Source organism: Oratosquilla oratoria, chromosome 8 (genome assembly GCF_046742065.1).
Source record: "Oratosquilla oratoria isolate Oo_2021 chromosome 8, ASM4674206v1, whole genome shotgun sequence".
NCBI classification, from domain to species: Eukaryota; Metazoa; Arthropoda; class Malacostraca; order Stomatopoda; family Squillidae; genus Oratosquilla; species Oratosquilla oratoria.
Genome location: NC_134784.1, coordinates 78,062,570 through 78,080,416, shown reverse-complemented (window position 1 = coordinate 78,080,416; position 17,847 = coordinate 78,062,570). Strand labels below are relative to the sequence as shown.

The window sequence follows — 17,847 nt, the reverse complement described above, 5'->3', positions numbered from 1 at the left end:
TCTGGAGCAAACTAAATGGAGAAAGAAAAGAACAAAGTGACAGTCATATGGTGGAAAAATCATATTGCTTCATATGTGTAAAAGAAGGAAGCATGAATTGTACAATGTTATAGAAATCATACCCACATTTAATTGCAGCTATGCTCAAGGATTCCAATCTCTGTACAGTATATTCATTTATCAAATTTTGTTTTCAATTCATTTATGTTAACCACCTAAACTGTTTCTTCTAATTTGTTCTACAGATTGACACTTGTCTCTGGAAAGCTATGTTTTTTAATATCCTGCATGCAGTCTGTCTTCTTTAGTTTTTTGCTATGCAAAAGTTTTTTCATCCCATACTAACAGAAGAAGAAGGTGAGGAGCCTACACCAGAGGGTGCATAGCTCTGGCCAAAGCTGTCATCTTTGCCCTGTACACTTTAACTGTTAGGGCAGGTAAAAGTTACTGCTAAGAATTGGAGAGGATTGCAGGATTCAAACCCACAACTAAGTGAATGGAAGACCAGCATGTATCCAATTACACCACCAAAGCCTTTACTTTTCCCACTCCTTTCATTTCACCATTCTAAAGACAACTATCATATTACCTCTTTCTTTTGTTCTTCTAGTGTGCTATCAGCAACACAGTAATATAATATTCAATATTTAATTCACAGAGGTCTTAAGAAAACTCACCTGTGGCCGGTCAGGAGCATCAGATGTTGGTGTAGTGTTACAGTACAAGGCCATAGTTGGTGTGAGGCGGTTGTTCAATTCACCACGACCACTGGGCTCAAGATTGGCATTCGGTGAACCCTGAGGTGTAGCAGCTGTGTGGGTTATAATGGGAGGACAGCCCACTGTGGAAGAGGGTTGTAATCCTTTTGGATTGGCAACTTGCATGTTGATTTCTGGAGCACAGAGGTCTCGTCCATGTGGAGGAGGAAGCTGCAGCAACTTATTCTCTGCATGAAGACATTATTACTTTTTGACCACATACTAAAGGGGTAAATCCAATATTATTAAATATCTGTATGCTATCAAACTAATAAAAAGAAAGAAAAAATATAAATTATTTATTTATTTATTTCTTGCAGCAAATTAACAGAGTGTGAATGTTATTACAAATTGTTGTATGCCATGTGAACATTGTTACTAGAGTATAGTGGCTCACTACATGCAAAGATTAATTTTTCATTTGATTCTTTAAATTGAGCAATATACAAAACTTACCCTTTTCAATATTACACTTAGGTTCTGTGTACATAAGCTTCTCTCTTAGCTGATTCTCCTTGATATTCTCTTCATTGGCTTTGAGGAGCTGTTTTTCATCCTCAGGATCATCCAAACTTGAGACTGATCTCTTCTTCTCGTCCTAATGTTAATATAAATTTCTGAGTTGCACCTTGAGAACAGTGATATAGTCTAAAACCTACATAACTAGACTTTCTTTGACTCAAGTCCTTTCTCTCTTTAGAATTTGTGTGTGTCACTTTTACTCTGGAGGTGTAAAATGCCACAGCTTCAGTGATGGTTAGGGATATCAATACTTCAACACAAACTTGCAACACTGAATGAAATTCATGCTATCAACTAATAATACCTGGACTTGACATCAAATAAAAAATGTTATTTAAAAGGTTAGCAGTCAATTTATTGGCAACTACAGTCCAGGTAGCCTATATAGTGAAAGTAATACAAATAGGTATTTGTGACTTCAGAATAAAATAAAGTGGAGAGAATCAACACTTTACGAAACTACTAAAGACAGAAGAAATACAATACTGGTACAGATGTAATTAGTAACTATTCTGACAAGCATGCCACACTCCGTTTTTCACTTGTGACAATCATGTTCCCATAAACCAGAGACTATGCATCACATAACCCATAGATAAGGTTAGTAGTAGGTACAGACTATAGTGGCATCACACACTTTAATCATACAAGCAATAACAGTGATTTTCAGGGCATTCTCATCACTGACATGAACATGCTGAATAAATTTTGGAGAAAAAAAAATACTTATTCATCACATAATATCTATGTAACTCACATTACTGGTAAAACTTCATGTGAACAATGAGAATACCTTAAGATTATTTAAGGTTAATCATGCATAGCTTGTAGAAGAAAATATTTCATATTGAAAGTAAATGAAGATAAAGTAGCAAATGTCAGCAAGTAAAGTAGGATCAATCAATCCATTGTGCCAAGTCTCTCTTACAAGTGGCCCATGGCTCTCAGAACCAGCAATAGCCACTGGATATTCCCAGAGGTCACTCAAGAAAGAAATATTGTGTTGTTATCTTGGGATAGTGTGTGCCAGTTTAGGGTGAGGTGCTCTGTGTCCTCTTTGTGATGGTCGCATCTAAGACAGCTTGATTTTGTGGCTAGGCCTATTTTGTGCTGGTGCTGTCTTAGTGCTGAGTAATGTCCTGAATGCAAGTGTGCTGTTGTGGTTCTTACTTCTCTTGAGAGGGATTTTTCTGTTGGGTTGATGTTGGGGTTGGGGGGGATTGGTGGAGTATTGAGTTTGGTGGTCTGTTTTTGTTTTGTGATTAGTGATCTGGGTGTGAATGGGTTTTTGTATGGTTGCATTGTATGGTACATATTATTGTATACATTTAAGTAATAAGGAAATAGAATACATAAATCAGAGTAATGTTTGATGAGAGTATGCAAAGAAGATCCTTACATGAAGAAACATCGGAAAATCCTTGATAGAGATAAAAATATGACAATGAAAATACCATATAAAATCATGAATATGGTTATGATGGCAGTGTACAGTATCAAGATATGGTCATTTTGTGGAATCAAGACATAACACAGGTAGTATGAAAACCAAGGATTCAGATACAATAAAGTTAAAAGCATAGAAAAATTATACAAATAAGGCAAATTTGTGTAAGATTTGTCATATCAATATTGGAAGTATCAACTACCTATGGTCAGGGATGAGCTGACAGATCAGGAATGAGAAGAAAAACTGGAAAGGGTACAATAAAGGACTAACTGATCTAGTAATGTATAAGTAAATTATAATGAAAATGGGGAAGGGTACATTTTGGAACTGGTTGACCTGAACTGAAACTTTTAAGGTAAATTAACATCGATATCATAAAATAATATTCAATGAACAGGGTAAACATGAATGCAGGTTTACCATCACGTTAGCTGATTCTATTGTACTTGAAAATATATTTATGCCAGAAAGTGTACATGTGTATACAGGCATACAAAATAATTTGTATATATATATATATATATTTATATATATGATATATACATACATATTATATGTGTATATATATATATATATATATATATATATATATATATATATATATATACACATATGTATGTATATATGTGTGTGTATATATACAGGGCCCTTACATGGGAGGGGGGTGCATATGCCCTGGGGCAGCACATTTAGAGGGGTGGCAATTCTAGTCTGGACATGCTGCCCACAAGGCTGACAAAAATAGTTATAATAAAAAAAATGGATCAAAGAAGTCCTGAATATATTACCATAATATACAAATTTTGTGTTAGAAGTGGTGATGGGGGAGAGGGTTGTGTCACTGAGAACTTTGCCCTGGGGCAGCACTTATGCATGTAAGAGCTGTTTATATATATACTGTATATATATATATATATATATATATATATATATATATATATATATATTTATATATATATATATATATATATATATAAATATATATATATATATATATATATATATATATATATATATTTATAAAAATATATATATATGTGTATATATATATGTATATATATATATATATCTGTATTTATTTCTATATATATATATATATATATATATATTTATATATATATATACATATATACACATATAGTGTATATGTGTGTGTGATTCATCATGGTCTTGGTTTCATATGTTGGACTTGTGATTGACAGTTTTTATCCTCTTGGAAGAGAGCTCAGAGCTCATATTTGACAAATCTATTGTTAATGCTGTGACTTTACACACATACACACCCCCAACTCCCCGCCCATGAGAGTTGGAGTAACATCTCACAGTGCAACGATACTAAAATTATTTCAGCCCTTGGCAGGATTTGAACCCGAACTGCCATAGCGGCAGTGGCAATTGCTACCATTGCGCCACAAGACGTGTGTGTGTGTGTGTGTGTGTAGAAAAACTATAAGAAGAAAGTAAAGATAAGATGGTAAGATCAACTACATATTACATCTCCAAACAATATCATATGTTGTTTGGAATGTAATACACAAGAGCATATTATCTGAGCTTTGCTTTCTTCCTGCCATTTTTTGCACACCCACAGTGAAGTTTCTGCAAACATATACATGCATATATATATTGGTGAATCTTGGCAGCAGGTTTTCTTTTACACATGTATACGTGCTTTGCAGAAAACATCAGCACATTAGCATTGAAGAGTTTCTTTAGCAGATTTTCAGTTTTATCTAAATGTTGATTCTTGTTTTGGAGTCAGGTGGAGTGATATCTCCTATGGACATTACGATCTAGCACAAGGTGATGAAATATGAAAGGTACATAAGAATGAGTGACAAAGGTAGACATAGTTGCCATTAAATGGGAGAGGACATGTACTCATGTGATAACAATATGGACGAGGCTCAGAAAGGCCACACATGAAGAACTAAACTTTATCTGATGACACTGTGTAGCTACATGTGACCATGACATAATCCTAACACCAATGAAGATGGACAGGATTCTCAGTGCTTAGAGGTGAAAGATGTCTGGTAAGATTCATGGTGTTTTCAGGTGGTCTGTTTCCAGTGGGTTATCAAGACTTCTATGGGAGAGGCTATACTTGGAAGTATGGTGAGAATTTCTTATTGTATATTAATGAAAGGATGCGCATTTCTTATGTATAGGGCTTCAAGAATACTAAGTCTTACTCTGTAATTTTTTTTTATTTTGTGAGAATAGATGTGTTCTCTTCTAATAATTTTCAATAATTCATCAGGTGATTAAATTGGTGTTTTTATAAGAGATGCATTTTAGGACTTCCAATAAATGAGATGAATTTCTTCTTGAAAGTGTCCTTTGTATTTGACCAATGTAGCAGTCATTAGGCACGCAGTCCTCCAAAACACAAACAACAGAATCACCAGGAAAAATACTATTAGAAGAGAACCTATTTATTCTTGCTAAAGAAAACAACAGAGCAAGAAGCCATATATATAAGAGAAATGCAATCTCCTGCCAATAGACAATTAGAAGTTTCCATCATTATTCCCAGTGTTTTCATTCCCACCAGAAACAAAATACTCAAAAACACCAAGAACCTTACAAGATATCTTCCACCCTAAACAGCTGAGAATCATGATCCTCTTCATCATCCTTTTAGAATTAAGAAGAGCTCACATGCTGCTACTAGATGTCATCACATAACGTTTAGTTCTTTGTGTGCAGCCTTCCCTCACCCTATATCATTGACATGTCCTTCATATAATCATCACTCAACCACATATCCTCTCCCAGTTAATGGCAAATGTGCATGTTAGTAATTCTTTTCTTAGTGTTAATAATGTTGACTAGTGAAACATTATTATATAATATTTACGCAAGAGATAGTAATGTCCACAGTATCTTTATTATTCCACCTCATTCTAGAATAAAAATATAAGTTTAGAAAACCTGAAAGTCTTCTGAAGGTCTCCAATGCAGAATGTGTAGTTTTTAACCAAGCATATATATATATATATATATATACATAAAGCCAATTTACTTTATGTCCACATTACCAGAAGGATTAATTACCTACAAATCATTCTCCAGCATATATTTTACCTAGTTGTATTTTACGGGAAAAGAGCTATGCTCATAGTGACCAGGTTTTGTATTTTTCTGCATCCAGTTTGTTCTGAATGTCATGTATAGTTTTAGCACTCACTGTTTCCTCATTCAGTTTGTTCCAGATGTCTATCACTCTGTGTGGGAAGCTATTCTTTTTCAGATCTCTTCTGTAACTGTCCTTCTTTACTTTCTTCTTGTGTTCTCTTGTTTTTCTTCTGTCCCACTTTCGTAAGTCATCTCTATCAAGAATTTCCATCCCTTTCATAATTCTGTAGATGGTTAGCAAATCACCTCTTTCTCTTCTTTGTTCCAGGGTTGGTATATTTAGTTTATTCAATCTTTGTTCATATGTCAAATTGGAAAGTGTTAGCACCATCTTTGTAGTTGCTCTTTGAATTCTTTCTAGTTTCTTTATGTTTTTTTTTAACTAGGTGTCAATAGTGTCGCAGTGTATTCTAATTTTGGTCTTATCAGTGTAACTAGTACTTTCTTTACCATTTCTTCATCCATGTAGTCAAAGGTTACTTTCATTGATCTTAATAAGTTGAAAGTTTCTCCAACTAATTTGTTGACATGTTTGTCTAGTGTCATGTTATTTGAGATAGTTACTCTGCAGTGATACACTGCTGGTCAAAACCAGACTGGCTGTCACACAACTCGAGCTCGGCTTTTATACTCGCTGTAGTTGGCAAGCATAGTTCTCAAAGACATCCCGGCCAGCCAGCGACCAGCCAATCAGGAACTCGGAAAGCTGTCTGTCACCATCTACTATTAACTCGGTGATTTTTTCACTGTACCTCAATTTACCATTTATGAGCCTGTAAAACAGTTTTGGTTCATCTTTTTATTTTTCTACTACACCTCTTTCAAAATTGCTTTCTTCTTCCCTGCAAAGTTCTGGTATAGTTATTCCTAGCTTGTTTGTAAGTTGTTGTTTTTTTCATTCTCCCTGGACTTTTTCACAATCTCACACTTTTTGTTAACCACTTTGGTACAATGGCGCCTACATGGGCACCAGGAGGTGCGAGTGGGTACACGAGGATGCCGGCGTCTGCAAGTTGATTATATATTTTTGTAGTTATACATGGTTACCCCTGGATTCTGTGAATGGGTTTCATCACATTTTCTGTGTTTATTATTACTGAGAATAAAAAAATAATAATAATAATACAGCAGCGACTTTATATTCTATAATGCAAGTAGTGTAATGAGTTGTTCAAATGGCAGCCGCTATGCGTGACAATTTGACTTGTACAGAAGTGGTTACATCAATCCTGATTTTGCTTCTTCCTTTCTTTAATCTTTGGCACATGTTTGTTCACTCCTAGGTTGTAAATGTCAAGGAAGATTATCCATTTCCTCCTTATTCCTGTGGTATTCATGAATTCCTCCCAGTTTGTTTCTTCAAATAAATCTCTCAACCCTAAGTAATTTGTTTTTCATACATTTCACTCTCTCTTGCCTGTCTAATTAATTTTTTGGGTCTATTTCTTCATCCTCCTGCTGAAATTCAATTGTAACATGGTCACTTTTTCTTACTGGGCAAAGGTAGTTCAAGGAGCTGTAACATATCTAATTTTGTGGGAGTGTCGTCTCATCTCACCTGGATCATTTCCTTTACCCATTGGGTTATTGTGTTCTCTATTGCTATACTCAACAGTGTATTTCCCAAGGAATCTGCTTTGCTGTGTGTGTGCGCGTATTTACCTAGTATCTTACAGGAAGGGGAGCTACGCTCGTGGTGTCCCATCTCCATACCTCACCATATCTAATTTGCTCTTAAATTTGTGTATTGTTTTTGCACACATTATTGTTTCATCTAGTATGTTTCATACACCCACCACTCTTTCAGGAGAGCTGTTCTTTTTCAGGTCACTTCTATAACTGTCCTTTTTGAGCTTCCCTCCATGTCCTCTTGTGTTTTTCTTATCCCAATTTAGTAAGTCTTTTCTATCAAGGACTTCTGTACCTCTTATAATTCTTTAGATGGTCAACAAGTCACCTCTCTATTTGTTCCAGAGTCTGTAATTCTAGTTTTGACAATATGTCTTCATATAATAGTTTTGATAGTTTTGAGGCCTTCTTCGTAGTTGCTCTCTGGATTCTCTCAATTTTCCTTATATTCTTTTTAGCACTGGGTAACCATAGTGTTGATGTGTACTCCAATTTTGGTCTTATCAGTGTGACTAGTACTTTCTTTACAATTTCTTCATCCAAGTAAAAGCCATTTTTATTTATCTTAGCAAGTTATTTCTATCATTGTAGGGGATCTTTCTTGTTGTCCATCTTCCCAAATTTGTGAGCTCTCATTGTAAAAATAGACCTGATATATCTGATCATAACTTCTGCCATTTCTGTGTCATCTATATATTCTTAATCTCCTTCACGCAGTTTTACAATTTCGTGTTTGTCTTTTAATCTATCATTTACATATCTGTAAAAAAGTTTAGCTTGATCCTAACATTTGTCTATAATATTTTTTTCATAGTTTCTTTTTTCTTTCCTGTGTATATTCACATATTCGTTCCTAAGTTTTATCAATGTTTTCTATTCAGATGTGTGTGTGCGTTTGTATTTACCTAGTTGTATTTCACAGGAAGGGGAGCTATACTCACGGTGTCCCGTCTCTATATCTCGTTTTATCTAGACTGTTTTTAAATTCATGTATAATTTTTGCACACACCAAATTCTCATCTAACTTGCTCTAAACGTGTTATTATCCTGTGGGGAAAGCTGTTCTTTTTCAGGTATCTTCTATAATTGTTTCTCTTGATTTTCTTTCCGTGTCCTCTTGTATCTCTACCACCTCATTTTATTAGATCCTCTCTATCAATAAATTCCATGCCTTTCATGATTCTATACTTATCAAGTCTCCTCTCTCTCTTCTTTGCTCCAATGTCTGTAGCTCAAGTTTTGCCAGTCTCTCCTCATACGATAGTTCTGAGAGCGTTGCTGCCAATTCCGTAACTGCTCTTTGTATTCTTTCAAGTTTTGTTATACATTTTTTTGTACTTGGTAACCACGTCTTTGCTGGATACTCCAATCTTGGTCTTATCAAAGTGACTAGTATTTTTTTTTTCACCATTTCTTTGTCCAGGTATGTAGATGTCACTTTGATTACTCATATCAAATTATAAGTTTCTCCAAAAATTTTGTCTATATGTTTCTCAGGGGACATATTATTCATAATAATAATTCCCAGGTCCTTCTTTTTTTCCTTCTTCTAAATTCCATTATACTACACTTCTTAATATTGAATTCCATCTCCCACTTCCTACTCCATTCCCATACGTTATTCATATCACTCTGCAGCATCTCACAATCCTCTTCGGTGTTCACCTTTTTCAACAGTTTTGCATCATCTGCAAAAAAGCTCATATAACTTTCAATTCCTTTATCGATATCATTAATATATAGCAAACATTATTGGGGCCAAAACTGTTCCTTGTGGAACTCCACTAATCACTTCATCCCAATTAGAATGTTTGTCTCTTATCACAACTCTCATTTTTCTTTCATACAAGAAGTCTTCCATCCACTTCAGTAGTTTGCCCTGTATTCCTCCTGTAGTTTCTAATTTCTTTAGCAATTTCTTATGTGGCACCTTATCAAAAGCTTTTTTCAGGTCTAGAAATGCACAATCAGCCCCTCCATCTCTTTCTTGTATTATATCTATTAGTCTTGAATAGAAACACAAGTTTGTGACACATGGTCTTCCTAGTCTAAATCCAAATTGCCTTGGATTTAGTACTTTTTTTTCCAAATGCCTTACCCATCTAATTTTGATAATTCTTTCACAAATTTTAACTACTGTGCTTGTAAGAGAGACCGGTCTATAGTTTGTAGGGTCTTCTTTGTTTCCCTCCTTATATATTGGTACTATATTTGCTCTTTTCCAATCTTCTGGAACTTTTCCTTCTTTCAATAAACTGCTTATTAGAATATGTATTTTGTCTGTTAGTTCATTCCTGCATTCTCTCAAAATCTAGGAGATGACAACCTCCCCCGATTAGTAAGTCTAGAGGGAAAATGATAAAAAAATAAAAAGATAGAGTCCATAGCAAAAGAGGTAAGTGGTTCGAAAAAAGTTTAAGAGGATAACAAAATTGAATTTAGATATATAGTGAAACAACCGATGAAGGAACAAACTAAGGACACAGTTATTAAAATGATGAGAGAGAAGGAGAATATAGTAAGAGACTTAGCAGATATAAAGAAATGTATAATAATAAAAGGAATGAAAGCGAAGCATAATCCAAATAGGACTGCAAGAGTAAAGGAGGAGAAAGAAAAAGTAAACAAGGTATTAGAGACATTTCAAGAAGGTGAACAAGAAATAGAGAAAAAAATGAAGAAATTTATAGGATAGGGAAATACAGTATAGACAGGACCAGACCAATTAAGGAATTCAGGTCACAAATGACAGCAGAGAATGACAGCAGAGAATGTCCTATCAAAAACAGGGAAACTAATAGAAAGTGATCAGTAGAAACAGGTATGGATAAAAAGAGAGATGAATAAAGAGAAAAGAGAAGAAAACAAAAAAAAATTGAAGCTAAAGAAAAATACGAGAACAGAACAGAGTCAAAGAGAAATTCTATTGCAGAGTAGTGGATATGAAAGTGAGGAAATGGTTCATAGGAGAGAAAAACAGAAAGGAAACAGAAAACAGGATGGAGGTAACAGGTCTTTAAGATTTTAAAGGGAATTGACAACATCAAAAGTGACCAAATTTTCACATTGAATGAGAATCAGACAAGAAACAATGGTCTCAGACTGTCCGGAAATAGATTCAATTTGGAAGTAGGTAGAAACAACTTTGCCAACCGTGTAGTTAATGAATGGAATAAACTTCCTGCACAGGTAGTGCAATGTAGTTCAGTTCGAAGCTTTAAGAATCATTTAGATAAATACCTAAGTAAGATGCTGTAATTATTATAATTTATGTTATATTATTTGTTTTTGTTTTGTTATAATTTGTCTGTCTGATTTTCATTTATTATTAGTTATATGTCAATTTATTATCATTTACTATTTACCTGTTTGTTTGTTATTCAACTATACCAATGCATTTATTTATGTATTTTAATTGTTATTTACATTGTTATAGTTTTAATTTATTATTAATATTATTTTTTTTTTTTTTTTTTTTTTTTTTTTTTTGCATCCGACCTAGATATGGATCAAAAGGTCTCCTGTCGGCATGCTTTGCCTTTGTAATCCTTTGTAATCCTTTGTAAGATTAAAAGTATCCTTCACAAATATAGATGGATTAATAACAGTATTGAATGAACTGAATGATTACCTAAAGGAAAAAGAACCTGACATTATGGGAATTGTGAAGACAAAATTGAAAGGTCCATTACCACCCAACAGTGTAGGACATGGCGTATATAATTACTGGATTAGAAACAGAGAAGTAAAACAAGGTGGTGGAGTTATGTTCCTGATGAAGAAGGATATAAAGGTGAGGAGTGTTATATATGGAAAGAATAGAGTGGAAATGCTTTTGATGGAAATAGAGGACAGGGACAAGAAGAGCAGGAAGTTTATGGTAAATCATGTGCCTTCTAAAATGGCTTCGTGGGAAGAGAGAACACAGGAATATGTTAGAAGACACAAGGATAACACTAAATAAGATAATAGAAGATGGAGGAAGAATGTTATAACAGGTGACTTTAATTATAAAGAAATCTGCTAGGAAGAGAGAGAACACAAGAATATGTTAGAAGACACAAGGATAATACTAAATAAGATAATGGAAGATGGAGGAAGAATGTTATAACAGGTGACTTTAATTGTAAAGAAATCTGCTGGGAAGAGATGACAGTGAAGGGTGGAGATGACCTATGGGGAAATGTACTACTTGATACGATTATAAAACATATAATTACACAATGGATACAAGAGAATACTAGGTATGGAATGAGGAAGAAACATTGAGACTAGACCTAATAATCACATCAGAATCTGAAATAGTGGACAAGATTGAATATAAGACACCACTAAGTAAAAATGCACACATATTAACTGAACTGGAAATGAAGAAATATACATGGGAAAAATGAACAATATAGAAAGGGAAGAATGATGTATGAAAAAAAATATATATATATATATATATATATATATCTTTTTTTCTTTCTTTTTTAAAGCAGACTGGGAAAGTACATACAAAGAGGAAACAACAGTAGAAAAGAAATGGGAAATCTTGACAAAAATTTATAAAGAGGGAGTGGAAAAGTATGTTCCAAGACAAAAACAAGAAAAAGGATATGTAGAATATTGGTACAACAAAAGATGTAGCGACTTAAAAGACAAAAGGATAAAGCCTGGATGAAATGGAAGAAAAAAGCAAATATAGTACCAATATTTAAAGGGGGAAACAAGGAAGACCATACTAACTATAGACTGGTCTCTCTTACAAGTACGAAAGGTAAAATTTGTGAAAGAATGATCAAAATTAGATGGGTAAGGCATTTGGAAAAATAAGTACTAAATCCAAGGCAATTTGGATTTAGACAAGAACGATCATGAATCACAAACTTAATGTGTTTCTATTCAAGGCTAATAGATGTAATACAAGAAAGAGATGGAGGGGCTGATTGTGCATTTCTAGACCTGAAAAAAGCTTTTGATAAGGTGCCACATAAGAAATTGCTTAAGAAATCAGAAACTGCAGGAGGAATACAGGGCAAACTGCTGAAGTGGATGGAAGACTTCTTGCATGAAAGAAAAATGAGAGTGGTGATAAGAGACAAACACTCTAATTGGGATGAAGTGATTAGTGGAGTTCCACAAGGAACAGTTCTGGCCCCAATAATGTTTGCTATATATATTAATGATATGGATAAAGGAATTGAAAGTTATATGAGCTTCTTTGCAGATGCAAAATTGTTGAAAAAAGTGAACACTGTAGAAGATAGTGAGTCGCTACAGAGTGATCTCAATAAAGTATGGGAATGGAGTAGGAAGTGGGAGATGGAATTCAATATCAAGAAGTGTAGTATAATGGAATTTGGAAAAAGCAAAAAAAAAGAATAGTGGGATCATATAAATTGGGAGAGGAAGAAATTAAAAAAGTAGAAAATGAGAAGGACCTGGGAGCCATTATTATGAATGATATGTCCCCTGAGAAACATATAAACAAGATTTTTGGAGAAACTTATTATTTAATAAGAATAATCAAAGTGGCATTTACATACCTGGACGAAGAAACGATGAAGAAAATACAAGTCACTTTGATAAGACCAAGATTTTAGTATGCAGTGACGACGTGGTTACTAGGTACAAAAAAATGTATAACAAAACTTGAAAGAATACAAAGAGCAATTACGAAATTGGCACCAACACTCTCAGAACTATCATATGAAGAGAGACTAGCAAAACTTGAGCTACAGACATTAGAGCAAAGAAGAAAGAGAGGAGACTTGATAACTATTTATAGAATCATGAAAGGCATAGAAACTATTGATAGAGAGGATCTAATAAAATGGGTTAGTAGAGATACAAGAGGACATGGAGAGAAAATCAAGAAAGACAGTTATAGAAGAGACCTAAAAAAAAACAGCTTTACCCACAGGGTAATAGACATTTGGAACAAGTTAGATAAGAATGAGGTGTTTGCAAAAACAATACATGAATTTAATAACAGTCTAGATAAAACGAGATATGAAAACAGGGCACCACAAGCATAGCTCCCCTTCCCGTAAAATAAAACTAGGTAAATACAACTAGGTAAATATATATGTATACATATATATATATATATATATATATGTATATATATATAAATATATATATATATATATATATACATATATACATATATATGTACATGTATATATATATATTTATTTACATATATATATATACTGTATATATATATATATATATATATATATACACCAAAATTCCTTTACTCAAGATCTTATAGAATAGGGGTGCATTTAGCCAGTGGAGGTACATCTTATGTGCCAGAAAAAGTGATATTATAATATAATATATATATATATATATTTGTATATATATCTGTATATATATATATATATATATATATATATATATATATATTAACCAAAATGCACTTTAATTCTAAGCCATCAACATTGGAAGAACCAAGGAGGCACATGCAGAAATTGAAACGTGGTTAGCCTGAGGACTCGAACCAACAGGGGCAAGCACGTGACCAGTGCTGTAGTGACTTAGACCAATGCACCATCAATACACCATCTTAATGGTGTATTGGTCTAAGTCACTACAGCACTAGTCATGTGCTTGCTGCCGTTGGCTCGAGTCCTCGGGCGTACCACGTTACAATTTCTGCATGTGCCTCCACAGTTCTTCCGATGTTGATGGCTTAGAATTAAAGTGAGTTGTGGTTGATAAAAATGTATCTCTAGTTACTGGGATCCATTCAGTGTTGTATGTGTATATATATATATATATATATATATATATATATATATATATATATATATATATATATATATATATATATATATATAAATTATATATATACAATGCTGGTAACTACTTAAGAAAAACAACACAGGGATTTCTGTGTTTCTTTTTCTTAAGTGGTTACCAGCATATTTCTGATCACGTGTTCAAGTGATTTATTTGCAAAAAAAAAATATACATATATATATATATATATATATATGTGTGTGTGTGTGTGTGTGTGTGTGTGTGTGTGTGTATATATTATATATATATGTATATATATATAATATATATATATGTATATATATGTATATAATATATATATATATATATATATATATATATATATATGTACTTGTATTTATGTGTACATATAGATATATTTGTCAATTTACATAAAATTGTACTATAATATCTTATATAATTATAATCTATGGAAACAGTTATGCATTATCTACTCTATTTTCTATTCATATGAATATCTAAACATTTTGTGATTCTAGTAACTTTAAATATATGCACCAACTACTTCCTATATTTCATAACATCTCATAATGTTCATATGCAATTACAAATATGTAATAAACTTCTGTCTTAGATCTATATATGTATATATAAAGAAAAACAGGAAATTATTTTCAAGGGTTGCAAGCACTGGGTTGACACCAAACCGTGCAGCATACTGAACTACTAAACTATTCACTACTGGGGCTGGAAATTTCAATGAATTTTTGCTCAATTTCTTTGTGCAGTAGTTGTGGTTGTAGAAGTACCTGTAGTTGTATCATCGGAAGTGTAAACAACTGGGGATGTATTCACGACGTCGCATTGGTTTATAGGTCGATGGTAACATTTTCTATGCTAGATTTTGGCACAAATCCCGTGCAAACCCAGGTAGTACAAAACCTTACTTTTTCTACAACACTTAAAGGTTTCAGTAAATGCAGTTTGTCCTTGTACAAGATGTGAACATGAGCCATATATATTTGTATTAGAAGATTTTTTCTCTTTCTTTTTTCCCTGAGGTCAAACTGCATCAACTCAAACCAAAAAAAAAAAAATAATAATAAAATAAAATAAATAAAAAATGGAAATTCAAGAAATAAAGGGAAACTGAGCAGTTGACAACAACTGCCCCTACATATGACAATGTTAGTTTCAAATGTTAAGGTGTGTTGAAATCAAATGGGGCTTGGGTATAGTAATAGTAAGATAATAGTAATGGAGTTTACTACACCAGTGCTGGGTATTAGGAGCAGCCTATACCTCTTGGCTCCTGCTGGGAGCAACCTCAGAAGGAGGGCCGAGGGCGTGAGTCGTGGAGCCACCAGCAATAGTGCCCTCAGTCCTCCCTCCAGCCTCAGTAAACTCCTTTTCATAAGTGAGGCGAGGGAGGGAGGAAGAGGAGGATGAAGCAGCTGGCTCTTTTTCTTCATCTTTCTTTTTCTTGGCAACATCGTCATCTATAGCATGGCCATCACCATGAGCATCACCAGCATTGTCATCAGCCCCGTCATTTGTGACACTAGCCAAGTGCTCCTCACGCTTTTTTCGTTTCTCGAGTTCCTTTTGCTCTTTCTCAATCCTCTCGTTTCGCTAAAACATTGTTAAATATCTTGTTATTGTTTGATTTCTGTAGTCCATATTCCAGGACTTCATGCACACCTTACTGGGAGAGCCATATGATGAATTTAAGTTTGGGTCATACTGAATGGGAACAATTCACCAAGAGAGGTCTTTGAACAAGAATCAAGAAAGCAAAAAGGATGGACATCCAGATATATATATAAAGGTGAGAGTAAAACAGTTTAAGGCAATCAGGTAATATGTGAAGTACATGAATGCTCATGGAAGAATTGTATCTCTTAGAATAGACAAAGCAGTTAACACAATTTGATGAAATTTGAGAGAAAACCAGAAGGTTAAGTCAAAAAGACTTTCAAGGGAAAAAAGAGAAGTAGTCATAAGATTTGAAATGATAAAAGCAGTTAATGCAACTGAAGAAATGCAATGCATTTGTTAAATGATAAGTATGCCTTCCTTAGACACAAAGCAAAGTTTGAGCTTTCAGAATGTTATGAGAATATAATTTGACTTTTATGTCAGATGTACTTATATTGGTTGCAACATAATGTAGAAAAAGCAAGAAAGGCTCTGTACCAATGACAATTTTATTTAAACATTACAGCTTCAAGTACTTCTCTGTCTAAATGAAAGCCTTGAAATCTTGAGAATAAGTGACAAATTTCCTATATTCTCTGATGTTATAACCTCCTTAATACAAAATTAAGATGCCATATATGGTATTACCCTTTGAAACTCCTACAATTTGAAACAAAAGTGGAACTATAACTGTAACAGGACTAATCTAAATCAATGTCAAGGTAAATATACTTTTTGATTATACAAAGATCTCAGAGACAAAGAAATGAGACATTATTTCTGAAAAGATCTGATAGAAATGAGCTGATAAGGGAATTCTCCACATCAGTTAAATTTGAGTGGAAACATATACTAAAAATTTCTTTTGAGTAACATCAAATTTCTAAAAAAAAAAAATAGTTTTTTTTTGTGTGCACTGAATGTAAAAAGCTATTCAAGAAATGAACAAGCCTATGATATGGAGAACTAAACATAGTAAAAAATCATTCATACATGTGGAGCACATTGCTGCTGTTCTTAGTTTTTAACCCATGAAATGTAATGGGTAAGGCATATAAAGAGAAAATATTAAATTTCAGAATGCTCATATTAACTGTATTTGATTAGAACATAATTACCTATAACCTTGGGGTCACAAATTGTCATGAAAATCAAGACTATGGACATGGGTCAATAACTCATGAAAGAATGAGACCATAAAAAAGAAAGCAAAATATGATATATGGCACACATAAGAACCATAATTATTAAATCAAGAAAATATGAATAATTGGTATATGGTTTATATCTATCTACTTTTTACATATAGGAGAGATGATGACTTGTTCATTGTCCTTGGGCAAAAGTATCTAGCTTATATGCAGTGGATAATATATATCATAAAAGTCAATATATAATGAGATATTGAAATATACATCATGTGAAGACAGAGCCTTTATTAGTATGATGTTTTGCTTGTTACAGCTAATAAGCAAAACATTGCACTAATAAAGGCTCCGTTCTCACATGATGTTTATTTTGATAGAATTGTTGGCAGCTGCCTCTTTCATACATATAATGAAATAAGGATAAATGTTTAAGGTTATGGATCCCATAGAAACTATTAATGGTAAAAAGAAATATGTTCACTTGGTTTGAATAACTTACAAATTAATTGAAGTTATGAAATTTAATTGAATTTGTGTATACTACACCCACTGCAAAATCTAGCCAACTATTTTTATTTAGGCTCTGAAATGGAGTTAAAATTCCTAAAGGACATTAAAAGTTTGCTTGAATATTTGAAAGAAACATATATGTACATACATACATATACCAAAGGCTTTTTCCCCCTTACAAGGGAGGTAGCCAAAAAACAAAGGCATAAAAACCACTCCCACCCATTTCATCCCCAACATACTCCACTCCCTTCCA

The 17,847-nt window shown here is 33.4% G+C and overlaps 1 protein-coding gene across 16 annotated transcripts in view; it reads right to left on the bottom strand.

The window, feature by feature from the left end:
* Positions 1-17,847, bottom strand: part of Ca-alpha1T (Ca[2+]-channel protein alpha[[1]] subunit T) — a 448,394-nt gene that overhangs the window by 238,927 nt on the left and 191,620 nt on the right. For 14 of the 16 annotated variants that reach the window (XM_076189508.1, XM_076189521.1, XM_076189510.1 and 11 more), the window contains 3 exons: positions 15,538-15,867; positions 1,215-1,356; positions 678-946 (listed from right to left, as the gene is read on the bottom strand). In XM_076189508.1, the coding sequence (XP_076045623.1) occupies positions 678-946; positions 1,215-1,356; positions 15,538-15,867 (741 nt within the window). The remainder of the gene's footprint in view (positions 1-677; positions 947-1,214; positions 1,357-15,537; positions 15,868-17,847) is intronic. The other 2 variants (XM_076189515.1, XM_076189516.1) reach the window with 1 other exon arrangement.